We start from the raw sequence: 19,669 nt of genomic DNA on the forward strand, positions 1-19,669 counted from the left end.
AGCTTTGTATTCTATAAAAACTCTACTGTGGGGAATTTTGATACAAGAATTAAGAATTGTAGCCAGGCTTGGTGGCACACACCTCTGATTCCAGCACTCAGGAAGCAGAAGCAGGTGAATCTCTGTGAGGTCTAGGCTAGCCTGATCTACAAAATGAGTTCTGGGATAGTCAAGACTATTACACAGAAAAAAACCCTGTCTTAAAAAACCAAAGGAAAAAAAGAGGGGGGGTGCCAAAAAAAAAAAAAAAGGATTAAAGATTAGGCTAACATGGGAGGAACTGGAATTGGGAAAGCCTGGCAGGCTTTTCATGATGACCAGGAACTGAAACATCATAGTAGATATTCTTGGAAGTTTGTGGAAGAGCTGTTGGGAGTCCATATCTGCTGTAGTTGCCTCCAGGCAGTATCAGCTTCTCTTTTTCCTGTCTTCCTAATCTCCCTTGGGCTTGTGTTTGTATACTTTAACTCTGCTGGAAAAGACTCTGAAAAGTAGCCCCACTACTGTCCCAGCTCCAGGTCCTGATCAGCTGAGACTATGGTCAGGATAACCAAACTGGGAAAGTGGCATTTTCTGGCCTGGCATTTGTTGGGAGTTGTTAATGCCTTCTGAGCTCAAGGGCAAGAAGTTTCTGAGCTCAGAGAAAATGGCTAAATGTTTAGGTTGTCAGATAGCTGACACAACCATCCCTGTTTGTAGGTCTTTACCAGCCTCAATACTTACCTCCTCAGGGCCAGGAGAATAAAATTCTTTGACTGTCTCCAACTGGGCCAGAAGCCAGAGGGTGGTAGAGCCTATCCATTGTTTCTGGTGTCCCTCCTAGGTTGTAAACTAGTTTGTTGTGGGTGAAGAGTGAGTCTGGAGGGCAGATAGTGTAGACAGTATATCCTCACATGGGATTAAAGTAGAATTCGTATCTTAAGGACTGACTTTTTTTTTGTCTTTGTTTTAAAGCAAGGACCTTATTATGTTGTTATTCTAGCAATAGAAACATTAGTTAAACCTCTTTGGAAAGATAAAAACTTTCTGGAAGATACTAGAGGACTTTGGGGAGAAAAGAATGGATTGGGGAGTATAATGCCTGTCGCTGATGACAGAAAGACAGCAAAAATTAATACTAGTACTTTATAAAATGAGGCAGTCACCAGCCTTCCACCAGGAGAGAGCAGTTACAGCTGGGCGGCTAAAGTTCTGCGCCTCAGGGGCCTATCTGAAATATGAAAATTTGGGAATATGGAGAAAATGAGGAAAGGAAATGGAAGAAAAGTGTGTTGGTAAATCTCTTCCAGATATACTTAAATTCCTCATTGACTGGCGTTGGGATAAATATTTTTCATACATATAATATATATTTTAATTAGAATCATTGGGATAGTTTATATTATTAGCTTGCTTTATATGCTGTTGATAGGTTGCAAATACTTCAGGTTTATATTTTCGATTGCTGGCATTTTGTCTTTTCTAATTGCCTTAACTTGAAACTTCTACAAAGGATAAACTTGGAGCATATTTGGTAATCATACTTCATGTGCACCAAGAATGTCTAGGTACTCTGCAGGAGATAATGGCTATCATATTTTTTTTCTTTCAAGTCTATAAACTTGTACTGTAAGAGGGATTATTCATGGTAAAGGAGTGTACAGTGCAAGACTGGGAACAAGACTGCAAGAGGAAATGTTCCATGTCTGTTTTCTCTGTAGAGATAGGGTTTGAAGTAACCAGGCAGCCCCAGGCCATATTGCTGATGTCGAATGTGGTCTCTTGATAGCAAATGGCATGAGTAGTTATATGTTCAAACCTTCAGAAGTTAGTTTTATTACAGAATAGTTAACTGAACAACATAGTATTTATAAGGAGATTATCTCTGGAGGCAGCGTTTTCATACCTTCAATTAACTGCTAATTTTAATGTTTTGTTCAATTTATCCCCCTCAGCCACTAAGAACTAAGTTCTAAGAACTAGAAGTATGCTAGAAACAAGGGAAGTTTAGATGTTAATAGAATTGTTCTTGACAGTCTTAAAGATTAGAGGAAGTAGAGAACCAGCTAGAGTAGCATTGGAGGAGTTGCACTGAAGGGGTGTATGTTATGACCTTGTTAAAAAAAAGTCCTCTGCATAATGTAGTATGCCACACTGGGGGCTCTAATGAAGTTGATTAATTCTGTTCCTCAGTTTCCCTATCTGTAAAATGAGGGTTCTAGTTTTTTGAGTTAGTACATGTAATTGGTGGAACAGGGTCAGATATTGTATTAAGCACCTAATAGATGTTCATGGTTGCCTAGCAGACTCATGGGAGAAATGGTGTCTGTTACAGAGGCATTTGAGGTGATGAGAAGTCCTGACATTTTCTCTTTTTAAAATAACATTTAAAAGGATAGCTTTGATTCATGTGACTATTATGTATTAGGACTTAGTCCCATGTCTAGCTATTTTAGTTATAAAGTATTTTAGAAATGGGTCAGGGTCAGGAGCAAGGCATGGTGGTAACACGTGCCTCTTTAATCCCTACATTGTGGAGGCAGAGGCAGAAGGGTCTCTGTGCTCTGAGTTTGAGGCAAGCCTGGTCTTTGTATTGAGTTGCAGGGCAGCCAGGGCTAAATAGAGAGACCCTGTCTCAAAAACAGAAGTGTCCATGTCTTGAGTCTAGAGAGAAGACTCAGCAGTTAGTTTGTTGCTATTCCAAAGGATCTGAGTTGGATTCTCAGTACCCATCTTAGGCAGCTCACAATTGCCTGGAACTCTAGCTGGCCTCCAGGGGTACCCTCACACACATAGCATATACTTACATAGACATACACACATGCAAGGTCTTCTTAGCTCAACCATGGAAGACTGAGCTGGGTCCCAGAAAGGGTAAGTGTGCTGCTCGCCCTTTCCCTAGCCTCCCAGAATCCCAGAGACAGTCAGACACAGCAGGGAGTCTAGTCAAGCAGGAACTCATTTGTCCCACAGCTAGCATCTTTTAAAGGAAAAAAACTGCGGCGGGGGGGGGGGGGTACGGGGGACATGGTGACAGCCAGCCAGTGGTTTTAAAGGTCAGCCTATCACAAACATAGGCGCTGTATGCTTTACCTAGTGAACATTAGCTGTTCATGCAGTAACCTCATCTGGTTCAATCTAGGCAACCAATCACCTTTTCCTGCAAACAACTTAGTACTCGCCCACCTGACTTCCCCCCAGGGCCATCTTTGACTGGTTTGGTGCCTTACAGATTCCCCCTTTTTGTTTTAGATTATGGCCCACCTCATTTCAAAGTATGGGCCTCTTGGTGCCTCGGCAGAGGTTTGCCTCTAATAGCACTTTTTGTCAAGGTTCACTCACAAGGGAGATATACTCAGGGCTGAGCCTATCATAATATATGTGAAGGATCATCAGTTGGATCCCAAGTCTTTGTTCTGATTAGTTTGATCAGCCTTATTGAAAAGGCAATGTCCAAAGACACAAATTAAGGTTATTACTATAAAGTAATCTGGCAGGGTGGAGAAGATTGCCTTTTCCAAGAGTCCGTCCCCATTTTCTCACATGTCCATTGTGCACAGAAGGCATCAGTCCCACCACATTTGGATATGTCCACTGCTGTTTGATTGCTCCCTGGGCATATGTAAAAGTCAGTGTCCCTTAAGGCTGCCTATTGGGAACATGTGAGCAGCCTGGCGATTGGGGGTCCAATACGTGGGGCAGGTGGCACCCCTGCAACCCTCCACATTCAGGCCGTCCTTGATGAAGAGAGGTTCAGTCTCCCATGTCCCAAGATCCTTGGGCCAGGTCACAGATGTCGAAGAAGAGTGTGGACCATCAGGTCTAGGGGACTGCCTCATTTATGGTGCTGTTGAGGACATCTCCATTGGTGGCATCAATCACCATCCACTTCATTTTTTGGAGATGATGAGGGTTCTGTTGGGAGGTTACTGGAGCAGTCAGCATCAGCAGCAGAAGTGTCAGAGTGGTCAGGAAGCGAGATTTAATTTGTTATCTTTAAAGAACACGAGCTTCTCAAGGGTCTGGTGCCCTTGGACATGGTTAAGTGTCACTGTAGTGGCCCTCTTATTTTGGAAGATGAGCCTTGACCACCATTGTCACTTCATTTCCTTGTTGGTTGGTCAACCTGTTCCTGGTCATCCTGTATTGTGGAAGCAAGCAGGAATTTTACATTTCTGGCCAGAAGCCAGATGGGCGCTTCCTCCCCTATGGGGAAGACATATCCAAATCCTCTTACCATTGTAATTAATGGGTCTGGGCCCCTCCATTGGAACGTTAGAGGGTCTTTCCATTTGACCTTAACTTGGGGTTTGAGGTTTAGGTGGCACCAATGTTTTTGGAACTTAGATTTGGTTGTTCCCTTAGAAACATTTAAAGTATTAATAGTAAATAAAGCCATTCCTATTTGTAAATGGGGTCTTATTCTCCCTTTTTGTTTTAAAAGTTGTTCTTTTAAGACATTGATGGTTTCTTTCTACAATTGCTTGTCCCTGAGGGTTGTAAGGGATTCCTGTAGTATGCTTGATCTGCCATCTGTCAAAAAATTCTGCTATGGAATTACTGGCAAAACAAGGGCCATTATCAATCAGTCTTAACCAGTATGGGTAATCCTAGAGTTGTGAAACATTGGAGGAAGTGGGCTTGAGCATGTTTGTTTGTTTTTCTCCTGTATGTGCAGTGGTCCAACAGCCCCCTGAATAAATGTCTATGGAGACAAAAACATACTTCTGTTTGCCAAAAGCTGGAAAATGAATAACATCAGTTTGCCAAAGGGTATTCTACTGTAGGCCTCTGAGGTTAACTTCTGGCACCTGTAGAGGAGGAACTCTTAGATATGGTTGCATGACTTGTATGTATGAACTATCTATTTTTAGTTCTTTTATAGGAATCGTTGGGAATCTATTATGTAGTTCCCTCCAATTGACGTGGGTCATATGCAATTGAGTGGCTTCCTGTAGGGTTAGTGCCTCTGGGGCTGTTGACCATCTATCCACCCATTCATTTCCCTTAGTCAGGAACTCTGGGAGGCCAGAGTGTCCCTGAAGGTGTTGAAGATAAATTAGTGCCTCTCCACCCTCTAAAAGGGCCTTAAGAGTCATGCTGGGTGGTGGTGACACACACCTTTAATCCCAGCACTCAGGAGGCAGAGGCAGGCAGATCTCTGTGAGTTCGAGGCCAGGCTGGACCGACAGCCTCCAAAACAATACAGAGAAACCCTGTCTCGTAAAAACTGGAAAACAAACAAACAAACAAACAAACAAAAAAAGAGTCACCATGAGGGGGGATTATAGAGTTATTATCTAACTGAATGTGTGCTTGTGGCATATGTGGAAGTAAGTTAACCACATAGAGACTGTCTGAGAAAAAGTTTGCGGGGCTCAGAGATGTCCTGTAATTCCAGTGTCACAGCCAGTATTTCCTTATATTGGGAGAACCTGGGTTCAAATCTTTGGTGTCTTGGTATCCCCTAAGGGAAACAAAGGCAGAGCTTGCTGGGCCCCCTTCAGTGAAGATACAAATGGCTTCTGGGATGGGCTTGGATGGAACCAAGGAAGGCATCTTAAGGGGGAGTCTCTGTAAAAGAGGAGCCCATTTGGACGGCCCATAGTGGCAATCAGTACTCCCCATAAATTCTTCTAAGATGAGAGCAAGGCGGGCGTTAGCCCGAGCAAGCCATCCAACATCCACCGCCTGGAAAGGGACGACAATGGTTTGGGGGTCTAGCCCATAGTGTCACTGGGCCTGGGTCCTGTCCTTTATGATGGCATCAGAGACCTGATTTTTCTGAGGGTAGACCCGGGGTGTTCCTCTCAAAGATGTATGGATCCATTCCAACAGCTCCCCATCCTGGGTTAGAACCGCTGTAATCAGGGAGGCTCCAGTAAGCAGCCAGAGGGACAAGGGCCTAGTTACAGAATACCTCCTTAGAGAGCACTTGTTCAAGGCCTTCTGAAAGACAAGAAACATCTTGTGTGGTGTTCCTTTGTTATATTATCATGAGGCGCCTTGCCTTTTAGCAGGGCATACAGGGATACCAGGTCTTCTGTGGGGATGACACCCAAGGTCTCAGCTAATTAATCTCCCCCAGTAAGCACTGGAGCTGGATCAGCCACCTCCAGAACAGGCTTAAGGGGGCTAGCCTCTGTCTGTGTGAGGTGCCACTGAAGTACTTTGAAGGGGGCACTTTTGAGCATTTCCTGGGGTTAATAGTAAAGCCCCCCTTTTTAAGCATTGGAGCACCCATGTGACAAAGCTCTCCAGGTATGCTGGATCTCGACGTTCCAAAATTAAATCATTCATATAAGCATATATTATTGAAACCTTTGACTTTAGCATAGGCCTTAAGAGAGTAGCAAGATACTGTTGACAGAAGACCAGGCTATTAGCCATTTCCTGTGGTAGCAGTACCCATTCAAAACATTGATCATGTTTGGAATAATTAAGGGAACAGAGAAGGCAAATGTATCACAATCCTCTGGATGTAGCGGTATAGAAAATAAGCAATCCTTAATATCAGTTGCCATAAATTCTGTGGAAATAGGGGTCCAGGGCATGCCCCTTAAGGGGGTACCCACTAGTTGTAATCTCTCATTTATCTTGAGCAAATCTTGGAGCATGCGCCTGGATGCCTTTTGAATTACAAACACTGGGGTGTTCAGTGGGCTCATAGAAGGGCGGATATGTCCCAGCCTTAATTGTTCATCTACTAGCTGGTGGAGTGCTAGCAACTTAGGTTTAGTCAGTGGCCACTCATATGGGTTTTCCTGGTGTCCATCTGATAGGCAGCACTTGGGGTGTGTGTGTGGGAGTGCAGTGGCCCTTAATGATTGGTGGTATGCCCAGATAGACCTCTCAGGCTCCCCCCTGTAGTTGTGGAGGTTGAAAAGATCCTTCTCTGACACCCCCCTTTAGGTCCTTTCCACCTTTGTGCCTCTTTCTCTTCCAGGATATCCTCATAAAAAGCCCAATGATCTGTGGTCACAAGTGTTTGCTTGGCCTAACATGTACTGTCCCAGCAAATTGGCAGTAAGGCCTTTGACCGCTAAGGAACGTATCTTCTTGGTCCCCATCTGGGCTGATCCAGCTCATTAAGGCTACTGTTTCTCTTGAAACTGGTAATGCCTGCCTGGAGACTGAAAAACGGTGAAAAGGACAAACCATGTGGGTGATAGGAAGGGGGTGGTGTTTGTATGGAAGAGAACATGGTAAGCAGAGCATAGTGTTGGTGGCCTGGCCCAGAACAAGGAGATGGTGAATGTGATTAGTTGACTATAAGCAGCTCCATTTTAACTTCCTTTAAGGGAAACTAAGAAAGTAGCTTCATAGACCATTGTGGGGAAAGTGTATTTCATAAACTTCTTTTTTAAAGTTTGTTTTTAAAGTCCTTTGAAGAAGTTTGACCTTGTCTTACTTAGTTCTTCTGATTCTGAGGAAACAAGCCTAAGCAAAGGCAAAAATAAAATCAATTTAGGAGACTGGAAAGATGACTCAGTGGGTAAGAGCATATCCTGCTCTTCCATTCCCACTTCTGTAACACTCCAGCTCTAAGGTTCCCAACATCCTCTTCTGCACTCAAGTGCACATAGCGATATATACATACTAAAAATAATACTGAAAATATCAATTTAAATAAGTGGGTGGTAACATTATTATAGATGTAGAAGTGACAACTCAGTCCTGGTTGTTTACACACACATGCGCGCACACACACAGACGTTATGTATGTGTGTGTGTATGTATGTATTACATGAATGATTGGTTAATTGATTGGTTTCATATTTATTTTATATATAAGAATGTTTTGCCTATGTATATCTGTGCATGATGTGTGGGCTTAGTACCTTCAGAGGTCAGAAGAGGTCATCAGATCCCCTGCACCTGGAGTTAGAGATGGTTGTGAGCCACCATTTTGGTGTTGGGAATCAAACCGAGGTCCTCTGTGCAAGAGCAAAAAATGCTCTGTATTTATATGCATGCCTGTACCCAAGGAGATCAGCACATGGTGTCAGATCTCCTGGAACTGGAGTTAAACATTGTTGTAAGTCAGCCAATTAACCCAGGTGCTTTGAACCTCTGAACCATCTCTCCAGCCCTGGGTATTCCTTTCAACTCTATTTTTTGTTGTTCTCTATCATAGGAATAAATCTAATAACTAAATATTAGATGGCAATGGAAAGCCACATGGAAAATAGTGGTACTGAAACCCCCCCCCAAAAAAAAGTTTTAAAGACTAGAAACTGCTATTAACTGACCTATATATCTGCACTTAATACCTGGAAATTGAGGGTCAGTGATCAAGAGTGATACTTTGGACACAATTTTATGTCCAGAAGAGGTGAGATCTAATGTTTATATGGGTGGCTACAATATAAGGAATCCATAGTAGTAAAGAATTGAGTGTCCCAGAGAATAGTCATCATAGGCAGTTCGTAATTACAATCAACCTTAAGTGGTATGCATTTAAATCTGAGGAATTAGTGTCTTAGGATAGTTCTGTTTCTCAGTCAGTGAGTGGAGTGGGTATGGATAGCCTCTGAAACAACTGCTGCATCATTATTTGAGTCTGTCTGTCTAATGAATGAAAATAAGGAGATGAAAGTGGTTTTTATAACCCTTCCCCACTATAACTGAAGATTAATTAAGAAATGTGTTTTTGTTGTTTGTAATAACATCCCAGTATTTACCCTAGCTGAATATTTACCTCAGTTGAATTTGTAAGGCTTGTTTACCTAATAATGAAGTTTTAAAAAGACTATATTGAATGTGTATACCTAGTGTTTTCTTTGTTGTGTTACAGACACCTTCATTCTTTAGACATTTCTCTGTTTATTTGCATGATCAGAAATGGGTACAGTAAGGAAAAAGGAGATGAAATTTAAAGTACTTAGCTTTATCTGGTTATTGGGTTATTTAGGCTTGATATTTGTTTGTACCAAGCAGATTATATCTCATGCTTTTCTTTCTTTTCTTTTTCTAGGAGGGCTGTTGGCCTGCTGCTGTGCTGCTGAACAGTATGCAGTCCTTTCGGGAGCAAAGCAGTTACCACGGAAACCAGCAGAGCTACCCACAGGAGGTACACAGCTCATCCCGTATAGAAGAGTTCAGCCCTCGTCAGGCCCAGATGTTCCAGAATTTTGGGGGAGCAGGTGGTGGTAGTGGTGGCACTGGCAGCAACAGTAGTGGACGTCGAGGAACAGCAGCTGCTGCCACAGCAATGGCTAGTGAGACCTCTGGCCATCAAGGCTATCAGGGTTTCAGGAAAGAAGCTGGGGAATTTTACTACATGGCAGGCAACAAAGACCCCGTGGCAGCAGGAGCCCCACAGCCTCCTCAGCGAAGGCCTTCTGGTCCTGTGCAGAGCTATGGCCCTCCCCAGGGAAGCAGCTTTGGCAATCAGTATGGGAGCGAGGGGCATGTGAGCCAATTTCAAGCACAGCACTCTGCCCTTGGTGGTGTGTCTCATTATCAGCAGGATTACACAGGGCCTTTCTCTCCTGGGAGTGCTCAGTATCAGCAGCAGGCATCCAGCCAACAACAGCAACAACAGCAGCAGCAGCAACAGCAGCAGCAACAGCAGCAACAGCAGCAGCAAGTACAGCAGTTGAGACAACAGCTTTACCAATCCCATCAGCCTCTGCCCCAAGCCACTGGACAGCCGGCCTCTGGGTCATCCCATCTACAACCAATGCAGCGGCCCTCAACTCTGCCATCTTCTGCTGGTTATCAGTTAAGAGTAGGTCAGTTTGGCCAACACTACCAGTCTTCTGCTTCTTCTTCTTCCTCCTCCTCCTTTCCTTCACCACAGCGTTTCAGTCAGTCTGGACAAAGCTATGATGGCAGTTATAGTGTAAATGCTGGATCTCAGTATGAAGGGCATACTGTGGGTTCTAATGCACAGGCTTATGGAACACAACCAAATTATAGCTATCAATCTCAGTCTATGAAGAATTTTGAACAGACAAAGATTCCACCAGGAACCCAGCAGGGGCAGCAGCAGCAACAACAGCAGCCACAACCTCAGCAGCAGCAGCAACAGCAGCAGCAGCAACAGCAACAGCAACATCCCCCCCAGCATGTGATGCAGTATACTAATGCTGCCACCAAGCTGCCCTTGCAAAGCCAGGTGGGCCAGTACAACCAGCCTGAGGTTCCTGTAAGGTCCCCTATGCAGTTTCATCAGAACTTCAGCCCTATTTCTAACCCTTCTCCAGCTGCTTCTGTGGTTCAGTCTCCAAGCTGTAGCTCTACCCCTTCTCCTCTCATGCAGAGTGGTGAGAATCTCCAGTGTGGGCAAGGCAATGTGCCCATGAGTTCCAGAAACCGAATTTTACAGCTAATGCCTCAACTCAGTCCAACCCCATCAATGATGCCCAGTCCTAATTCTCATGCTGCAGGATTCAAAGGGTTTGGATTAGAAGGTGTGCCAGAAAAGCGGCTGACAGATCCTGGGTTGAGTAGTTTGAGTGCTCTGAGTACTCAAGTGGCCAATCTTCCTAATACTGTCCAGCACATGTTGCTTTCTGATGCCTTGACACCTCAGAAGAAGACTTCCAAGAGGCCCTCATCATCATCTAAGAAAGCAGATAGCTGTACAAACTCAGAAGGCTCACAGCCTGAAGAACAACTGAAATCCCCACTGGCAGAGTCATTGGATGGAGGTTGCTCCAGTAGTTCAGAAGATCAAGGTGAGAGAGTGAGGCAACTAAGTGGCCAGAGCACTAGCTCTGACACCACCTACAAGTGTGGAGCTTCAGAGAAAGCTGGCTCTTCACCTACACAAGGTGCTCAGAATGAGGCCCCTAGGCTCAGTACCAGTCCTGCAGCTAGGGAAGAAGCTGCGTCTCCAGGTGCTAAGGACACACCACTGTCTGAGGGGAACACAAAAGTTAATGAGAAGACAGTTGGGGTGATTGTCTCCCGGGAAGCCATGACTGGTAGGGTAGAAAAATCTGGTGGGCAAGATAAAGGATCCCATGAGGAGGATCCTGCTGCCAGTCAGAGACCACCTAGCAATAGTGGTATAAAGGAAACCAGCCACACATCACTTCCACAGCCAGATCCTCCAGCAGGAGGTAGCAAAGGAAACAAGAATGGTGATAATAGCTCTAACCACAACGGAGAGGGAAATAGTCAGAGTAGCCACTCTGCAGTAGGCCCAAGCTTCACAGGCAGGACTGAGCCTAGCAAATCTCCTGGAAGTTTGCGCTACAGTTACAAAGAGAGTTTTGGGTCAGCTGTACCACGAAGTGTCAGTGGTTTCCCTCAGTATCCTTCAGGACAAGAAAAGGGGGATTTTGCCGGCCACGGGGAACGAAAGGGTAGAAATGAGAAGTTCCCAAGTCTCCTACAGGAAGTGCTTCAGGGTTACCACCACCATCCTGACAGAAGGTATCCTAGAAGTGCTCAGGAACATCAAGGGATGACTAGTGGCCTGGAAGGAACTGCAAGGCCCAACATCTTAGTCAGTCAAGCCAATGAATTAGCCAGCAGGGGCATTCTGAACAAGAGCATTGGATCCCTGTTAGAAAATCCCCACTGGGGACCATGGGAAAGGAAGTCAAGCAGCACAGCTCCTGAAATGAAACAGATCAATTTATCTGACTATCCCATTCCCAGAAAGTTTGAGATAGAACCTCCATCATCGACCCATGAGCCTGGGGGCTCCCTTTCTGAAAGGAGGTCAGTGATCTGTGATATTTCTCCACTAAGACAGATTGTCAGGGACCCAGGGGCTCACTCATTGGGACACATGGGTGCTGATGCCAGAATTGGGAGGAGTGAGCGTCTCAACCCAAGTTTAAGTCAGTCAGTCATTCTTCCAGGTGGGTTAGTGTCAATGGAAACAAAACTGAAATCCCAGAGTGGGCAGATAAAAGAGGAAGACTTTGAGCAGTCTAAATCTCAAGCTAGTTTCAACAAGAAATCTGGAGACCACTGCCATTCTACCAGCATCAAGCATGAGTCTTATCGTGGCAATGTCAGCCCTGGAGCAGCAGCCCATGATTCCATTTCAGACTACGGCCCACAAGACAGTAGGTCCACACCAATGCGGCGGGTCCCTGGTAGAGTTGGTAGCCGGGAGACTATGAGGGGTCGGTCCTCTTCTCAGTACCATGACTTTGCAGAAAAACTGAAGATGTCTCCAGGCAGGAGCAGAGGCCCAGGGGCAGACCCTCATCACATGAATCCACACATGACCTTCTCAGAGAGGGCCAACAGGAGTTCTTTACATGCTCCTTTTTCTCCCAACTCGGAAAGCCTGGCCTCTGCTTACCACACAAACACCAGGGCTCATGCTTATGGGGACCCTAATACTAGTTTGAATTCTCAGCTCCATTATAAGAGACAGATGTACCAACAGCAACAAGAGGAGTATAAAGATTGGACCAGCAGTTCTGCTCAGGGAGTGATTGCTGCTGCACAGCATAGGCAAGAAGGGCCACGGAAGAGCCCACGGCAGCAGCAGTTTCTTGACAGAGTACGGAGCCCCCTGAAAAACGACAAAGATGGTATGATGTATGGCCCACCAGTAGGGACGTACCATGACCCAAGCACTCAGGAAGCTGGGCGCTGTCTCATGTCTAGTGACAGTCTGCCTGCCAAAGGCATGGAATTGAAGCACAGCTCTCAGAAGTTACAAGAGTCTTGTTGGGATCTTTCTCGGCAGACTTCTCCAGGAAAAAGCAGTGGTCCTCCAGGAATGTCTAATCAGAAACGGTATGGGCCACCTCATGAGACAGATGGACATGCCCTAACTGAGTCTACACAGTCATCCAAACCTAGTAACGTAATGCTACGGCTACCAGGTCAAGAGGATCATTCTTCTCAAAATCCCTTAATCATGCGGAGGCGGGTCCGTTCTTTTATCTCTCCTATTCCCAGTAAAAGACAGTCACAAGATGTAAAAAACAGTAACACTGATGATAAAGGACGCCTCCACCCGTCAAAAGAAGGTGCCGATAAGGCATACAATTCCTACACCCATCTTTCTCACAGTCAGGATATCAAGTCTACCCCCAAGAGAGATTCCTCCAAGGACTTTCCAAACCCAGACAATAGAAACTGTCCTGCTGTTACCCTCACGAGCCCTGCTAAGACCAAAATACTGCCCCCACGGAAGGGACGGGGATTGAAATTGGAAGCTATAGTTCAGAAGATCACATCCCCAAATATTAGGAGGAGTGCATCCACAAATAGTGCTGAGACTGGGGGAGACACAGTCACACTGGATGATATACTGTCTCTGAAGAGTGGTCCTCCTGAAGGTGGAACCGTGGCTGCTCAGGAGGCTGAGATGGAGAAGAGAAAAGGTGAGGTGGTATCTGACCTAGTCAGCACAACTAACCAGGAATCAAATGTTGAGAAGCCTCTTTCAGGGCCTTCAGAAGAGTGGCATGGCAGTGGGGATGACAAAGTCAAGACAGAGGCACATGCAGAAACAGCTCCTACTGGAAAGGAACCTTCTGGTACTATGACATCCACAGCTTCACAGAAGTCTGGTGGTAACCAAGGGAGACCAGATGGTTCCCTGGGTGGGGCAGCACCACTAATCTTTCCTGACTCTAAGAATGTAGCTCCAGTGGGCATTTTGGCCCCTGAGGCAAACCCCAAGGCCGAAGAGAAAGAGAATGAAACAGTCATGGTTTCACCCAAACAAGAAAGTTTTCCCCCAAAAGGGTATTTCCCATCAGGAAAGAAAAAGGGGAGACCTATTGGTAGTGTGAATAAGCAAAAGAAACAGCAGCAGCCACCACCTCCACCTCCTCAACCTCTTCAGATACCAGAAGGTTCTGCAGATGGAGAGCCAAAGCCAAAAAAGCAGAGGCAAAGGAGGGAGAGAAGGAAGCCTGGGGCCCAGCCAAGGAAACGGAAAACCAAACAAGCAATTCCCATAGTAGAACCTCAAGAACCAGAGATCAAGCTGAAGTATGCTACCCAGCCACTAGATAAAACTGATGCCAAGAACAAGTCTTTTTTTCCTTACATCCATGTAGTAAATAAATGTGAGCTTGGAGCTGTTTGTACAATCATCAATGCTGAAGAAGAAGAACAGACCAAATTGGTAAGGAGCCGGAAGGGTCAGAGATCTCTGACTCCTCCCCCCAGCAGCACAGAAAGCAAGGTGCTTCCAGCTTCATCCTTCATGCTTCAGGGGCCTGTGGTAACAGAATCTTCTGTCATGGGGCATCTGGTTTGTTGTCTCTGTGGCAAGTGGGCCAGTTATCGGAACATGGGTGACCTCTTTGGACCCTTTTATCCCCAAGATTATGCAGCCACTCTTCCGAAGAATCCACCTCCTAAGAGATCCACAGAAATGCAGAGCAAGGTCAAGGTTCGGCACAAAAGCACTTCAAACGGTTCTAAAACAGACACTGAGGAGGAGGAGGAGCAGCAGCAGCAGAAGGAGCAGAGGAGCCTGGCTGCTCACCCTAGGTTCAAGCGGCGCCACAGGTCAGAAGACTGTGGTGGAGGCCCTCGGTCCCTGTCCAGGGGACTCCCTTGTAAAAAAGCAGCCACTGAGGGCAGCAGTGAAAAGGCTGCTTTGGACACAAAGCCCTCTGTACCTACCACTTCAGAAGGTGGTCCTGAGCTGGAGTTACAAATCCCCGAACTACCTCTTGACAGCAATGAATTTTGGGTCCATGAGGGTTGTATTCTCTGGGCCAATGGAATCTACCTGGTCTGTGGCAGGCTGTATGGCCTGCAGGAAGCGCTGGAAATCGCCAGAGAGATGGTGAGTAGGAGAAACCCCTTACCCGCTTGGGTTCTGCTTACTTCACTTTGGTTTTGTTTCTTATGGCTTATACTATTATGTTCTCATGAGTTTTTTTTCCTTGACCCAAATGATGAACAGGAGAGAAAGTGTTTTGGAAAGGTATAGCTTATATTTTCATCAGTAGTTTATCTATAGATTCTAAACTTATGTTTTTGGCTGTATAGCTTTAAGGAAACAAGGGTCCCTTTTGTACCCCTTCTCAACCTTGATTGCTGCTTGTTATGGGGTCATTCACTTTTAGCAGTGCAGCTTTCATAAGCAGGTCAACCAGTTTCTTAGTAACATTTTGCTGCTATTTATTTAGTTAATTTTTATAAATCATTTTCAACATGTGGTACTCACAAATTACACTATGATTATATTTCCTTTTTTCTAACGCATTCCACTGCTTTTAGGTCTTGTTTAGCTTAACTTGATTTGGTGAAGGGTAACCGAGACTTACCTTGAACTCACAATCCTCTTGTTTTTCAGCCTTCTAAGTTCTGGGATTGCAGATGTGAACCACCACACCCCACCCCGTGTTTGCTCTAGGTTACTAACTGCTCTCTCTCTCTGTCTCTCTGTCTCTCTGTCTCTCTGTCTCTCTCTCTCTCTCTCTCTCTCTCTCTCTCTCTCTCTCTCTCTCTCTCTCTCTCTCTCTCTCTCTCTCCCTCTCCCCCTCTCCCCCTCTCCCTCCCTCCCTCTTTTTTTCTTTTTGAGACTTTGTGTAGTCCTGGCTGTCTTGGAAGTAGCTCTGTAGTTCTGGCTTTTCTCAAACTCAGAGATCTGATTGCTTCTGCCTCCCAAATGCTGGGATTAAAGGCACAAGCTATCATTGCTTGACCTGCTTTCTTGTATTGACTTTTATTTAGAGGAACATCATCTGTTAGTTAAAGATGCACAGATTAAAATACACGGGACTTGGTTAAATATAGGTTAATTTTATTTGGGGAGAAGTCACTTACATAAGAAACAGGATGGCCTGCAAGTTCCCGCTCCAAGGATCCACATTCAGGCTGCTCTCTGAAATCCAACCTGAACCAAGAGAGTCAGCTGGGGTCTGGGACCTAGCCCTTCCCTGTCACTTCTGCACATGTGACCACGCCCATGAGGCGTGGCAACAAGTGAGGCCAGGTGGATATCTCACTACAGTTAGTAGTTTATTTTTGAACGTGTTTTAAAAGTTTGGTGGTTTCTGTTTTTCTTTATGACATTCTTTTTCCTTTTTTGTTTTTAAATGTGCATTGGTGTTTTGCCATGGGTGTTGGGTCCCCTGGAATGGGATTACAGACAATTGTGAGCTGCTTCCCAGGACTATAAGGAGGGAGCATAAAGGCCCTGGGATTTACTAACAGTTTTTGAAGATATTAGAGAGAGGAGTTTTTAGCAGTGAGTGATTATAGAACCTTAGAGAACTCAGATTAACTTTAATCCACACATTCTTCTAGGAATTAATCTCTTGGAAAATGATAATGTCATGTGGCCTTTCAGCCTATCTCTTACCCAGAAAAATACTACAAGAACTACCCTTTTAGGTTGTTGGATGAATGAGATCATCTCAAAAGTCAATAGACACTTAACAAATTGAGCATGGGAGTCAGGCATGGTTGCATATGTTTATAATCCTAGAACTTGAACTGAGGCAAAACAATCATGGTGAATGTCAGGCTGGCCTGGGTTACATTATGAGTTCCAGGCCAGCCTGGGCTACAAATGAGGCCTATTTCAAAAATCAAACAAAAAACCACCAGGCTGGCTCAATGAAATGCTTGCCATGCAACATAGCATAAGGACTTGAGTTTGAATCTCCAGTACCCACATAAAAGCTAGGTGCAGCAGAGCTGTCTGTAAGCTGGGGAAACAGAAACAGGCTGATGTCAGGGGCTTTCCGGCCAGCCAGTCTAGCAGAATTAGTAAGCTCCAGGTTCAGTGGGAGACCTTATATTTAAAAAGCAGATAAAGAAGGGCTAGAGAGATAGCTCAATGGTTTAAAGTACTGGCTATTTATCCAGAGGACCCACATTTGATACTCACATGACTGCACACAAGTATCTGCAACTGCACTGTCTGGGGATCGGATTGCTCCCCCCACAAAAAAAAAAGATGGAGAAAAAGACTGGATGTCGACCTCTGGCCTACTTACATGTGTATGAGTGCAAACAAACAGGCATGTACCATACATACAGGCATGAAAGAAACAGAACAAATGTCAGCAGGAGAGAGACATTTTAATCATTTCGAGTTTCTAACCTTGTCATGTTATTTGGAAATTTCCATTTTCTTCACCTGATGAAATACTCTTGGCCTTTTTCTTACTCTCTTCCTCCTGGGAGAATCTAAAACAGATTGAACTTGTAATCATTACCCTTGGAGCTGTGCAGTCTCCAAGTGTTATATTCTTAGTCTGCATTTGTAACACATCTTCCACTTTGGGCAGGGCAGCTACAGTTGACAAAATCATACTTTGAGAAAAATGGAGATGTCTTTTCAGAGAACATACTGTTGGTGAGTTGATCACAGACTTGAGCACCAAGCTGCTCTTGAAGATCTGGACCAGGCTTTTGCCTTCTGATAACAGGTTTCCAGGAAAAAAGGGTCTGGGATAAGAACACCTGTGAGTGTCAGAGTGACCTGAAATGTCCTGAATGTATGTCACATTATCACTTTAACAATCAAGTGACCTTTCCTAAGGTCTGACTAGGAGGCTGGGGGCAATGGTTAACCTTGGAGTGTAGGAACCATGATATATAGGCAGTTTTATTGTTAGTAGCTTAAATATGCTACCATTTCTATTTGGTAGATGGCCCCCAACATTTCAGTGTTGAATAATTCCAGCTGTGCAGTATGGGGAGGATGGACACTCATTCCTCATGCATCATTTAGCTCATATTACATAAGGGTGTGACTTTTAGGAGGTGATTATAAAGTCTTAGTTATTTAGATGAAAGTTACAGAGATGAGAGTGTTGGGGAGACAAACGCCTGGGCAAAAAAAAAAAAAAGAAATTAAATGCAAATATAAGTGCACAGAGTAAAAAAATAAAGGCTCTTAGTGTAGAAGGTTGGGATCATCTTTGGAGATTTGTGTTTCAATAGTGTCATCTTCACAGGTTAGAAATCTTTTGATTACAGGTGTCTTGATTGTGGCAGATAGTATGTCAAATCATAAACATCTCTATTTGGGTACCTCACAGATGAGCATTTGAGTTTTCTGGGCGTGTGTATTGAGCTCACAGGTGGGCTGAGCCCTGGAGAGAAGCAGTGCTATAGTCACTGCCCTGGTTAGTGATTTCAACCAAAGGATGGCTTTTTAGCTTCACAAAGCACAAAATGTAACCATTCGTTTAACCCAGCCAGAACACTGTTTTCCCGAAGGGTAAAAGAAAAATACGCAGCTTAGAATGGAAGGTTTTTAAGCTCTGTCTATAAGATGCATTTCTACACTTAGAAGATGCTATTCTCTCTTCATCATGGGGCAGTTGCTGGTTCCTGCTCCTGCTGGGTTCAGCCTTTTCTCAGGTTTGCAGAGGAAAAGTGCTAATTACTGCCTTAAACCTAGTCCTGCCTCTGGAGCCCTTCCTTTCTAACCTCTTAACATGGAAAAAAACTTATTTAGACAAAACATTTTCAGAGAAGTTGTGTGATTTTTCTTCTTGGACTGTAAATGAAATCCTGTGTGATTAAAATTATTTTTAACAAAGTGTATATACCGATGGGTAAGATAAAATACAAACCAACTAAAAAGCAAGCTAACTGGGTAGCCCCTGAACATCGCTAAGGTTCTGACAGTGTATTGGCATAACAGTATGGGTGCACTTTGTGCAAGAGAAACATGATTAAAACAAATCTTGTGAGTAATGTTTTAATACCTAGAAGGAATGGAGAATGGATTTAACTTACATTATTGTTAGTGGATGCATTTTGTTTGTGAAATTGCTTTAGATGGCTTTGTTTTTTCTTCTTAAAATATCATTGCTGATCCTGAAGACTATCAACTGTAGACAATTGGAGTTAGGGGATTGCAGAGCATTTAAAACCCACAGCAAGTGGCCAGTACCTGTGCCTACTATAATGGCAGTTGAAGTTCAACTCATGTATGATAATTATCAGCTTTCCCTTTTATGGACAACTTGTTGGGAATAATTACTGGTACTGGCCATAATCACACGTTATTTGTTTATCATCATTCATAGCATTTACCCTAAAGATGACTGAGCATAGGTAAAGGTATTGTGCATGACCTGCAAAAATACTTAGCACCTGGGGTTAGCCTAGTCACTAGAAGTAGTCCACTTTGCAAACCACCTACCTGTTCTCCCAGCCTGGTCTCTAGCTCCTGGAATGGAAAGTAACAGAAAATGACTAGAAATGCTACTGTTAGTTTTTGTTATCCAGTGTCTTTATACAACAAAAGATTACCCCCTCACTTTTCTCAGTTGGATATTTATCTCCATGTTTTTGACTTAAAGACAGACAAACATGTAAAAACATGCCAGGCTTATAAAGTTAGAGGCAAGGTCAAGTGTTAGTCCCCCTGGAGAAGTGCTGCTACCATGATCAGTTCAGCTCCCCATCTCAGTATGTACCTCTAATTCTTTCTGTTCTTAATCTGATCTTATTTTTTAATGAATCACCTTTTATTAATAAACTATGATTTTTTTTATTATTATCTTTTGAGACAACCTCCCTCTAATAGCCTTAACTATAACCAGGGTGGTCTCAAACTCAGAGGTAATCTGCCTGCCTCTGCCTTCTGAGTGATGGGATTTAAGCATGTGCCACCACATCCAGCACTTTATCCGTTTAGACTCTATATTTAAGGTAGAAAACAAGAAAGGTATCTCAGTACATGTATGGAAGGCACATATAAGAAATATCAGTTTAAAGTAACTGAAATGCTTGTTTCATGGAATTTGTATCTTCCCACGTAGCACTT

General features: G+C 44.2%; 1 protein-coding gene across 6 annotated transcripts in view; it reads left to right on the forward strand.

Annotated features, from left to right (window-relative positions):
• Positions 1 to 19,669, forward strand: part of Tcf20 (transcription factor 20) — a 162,470-nt gene that overhangs the window by 120,057 nt on the left and 22,744 nt on the right. For 5 of the 6 annotated variants that reach the window (XM_021225408.2, XM_013111244.3, XM_021225405.2 and 2 more), the window contains one exon: positions 8,957 to 14,713. In XM_021225408.2, coding sequence (XP_021081067.2) covers positions 8,993 to 14,713 — 5,721 coding nt within the window. In that variant the 5' untranslated portion in view covers positions 8,957 to 8,992. Of the gene's footprint in view, positions 1 to 8,956; positions 14,714 to 19,669 lie in introns of those variants that run through there. The other variant, XM_040754095.1, reaches the window with a different exon arrangement.

This window comes from Mesocricetus auratus, unplaced genomic scaffold, assembly GCF_017639785.1.
Source record: "Mesocricetus auratus isolate SY011 unplaced genomic scaffold, BCM_Maur_2.0 Super-Scaffold_100010, whole genome shotgun sequence".
In the NCBI taxonomy this organism is placed as follows: Eukaryota; Metazoa; Chordata; class Mammalia; order Rodentia; family Cricetidae; genus Mesocricetus; species Mesocricetus auratus.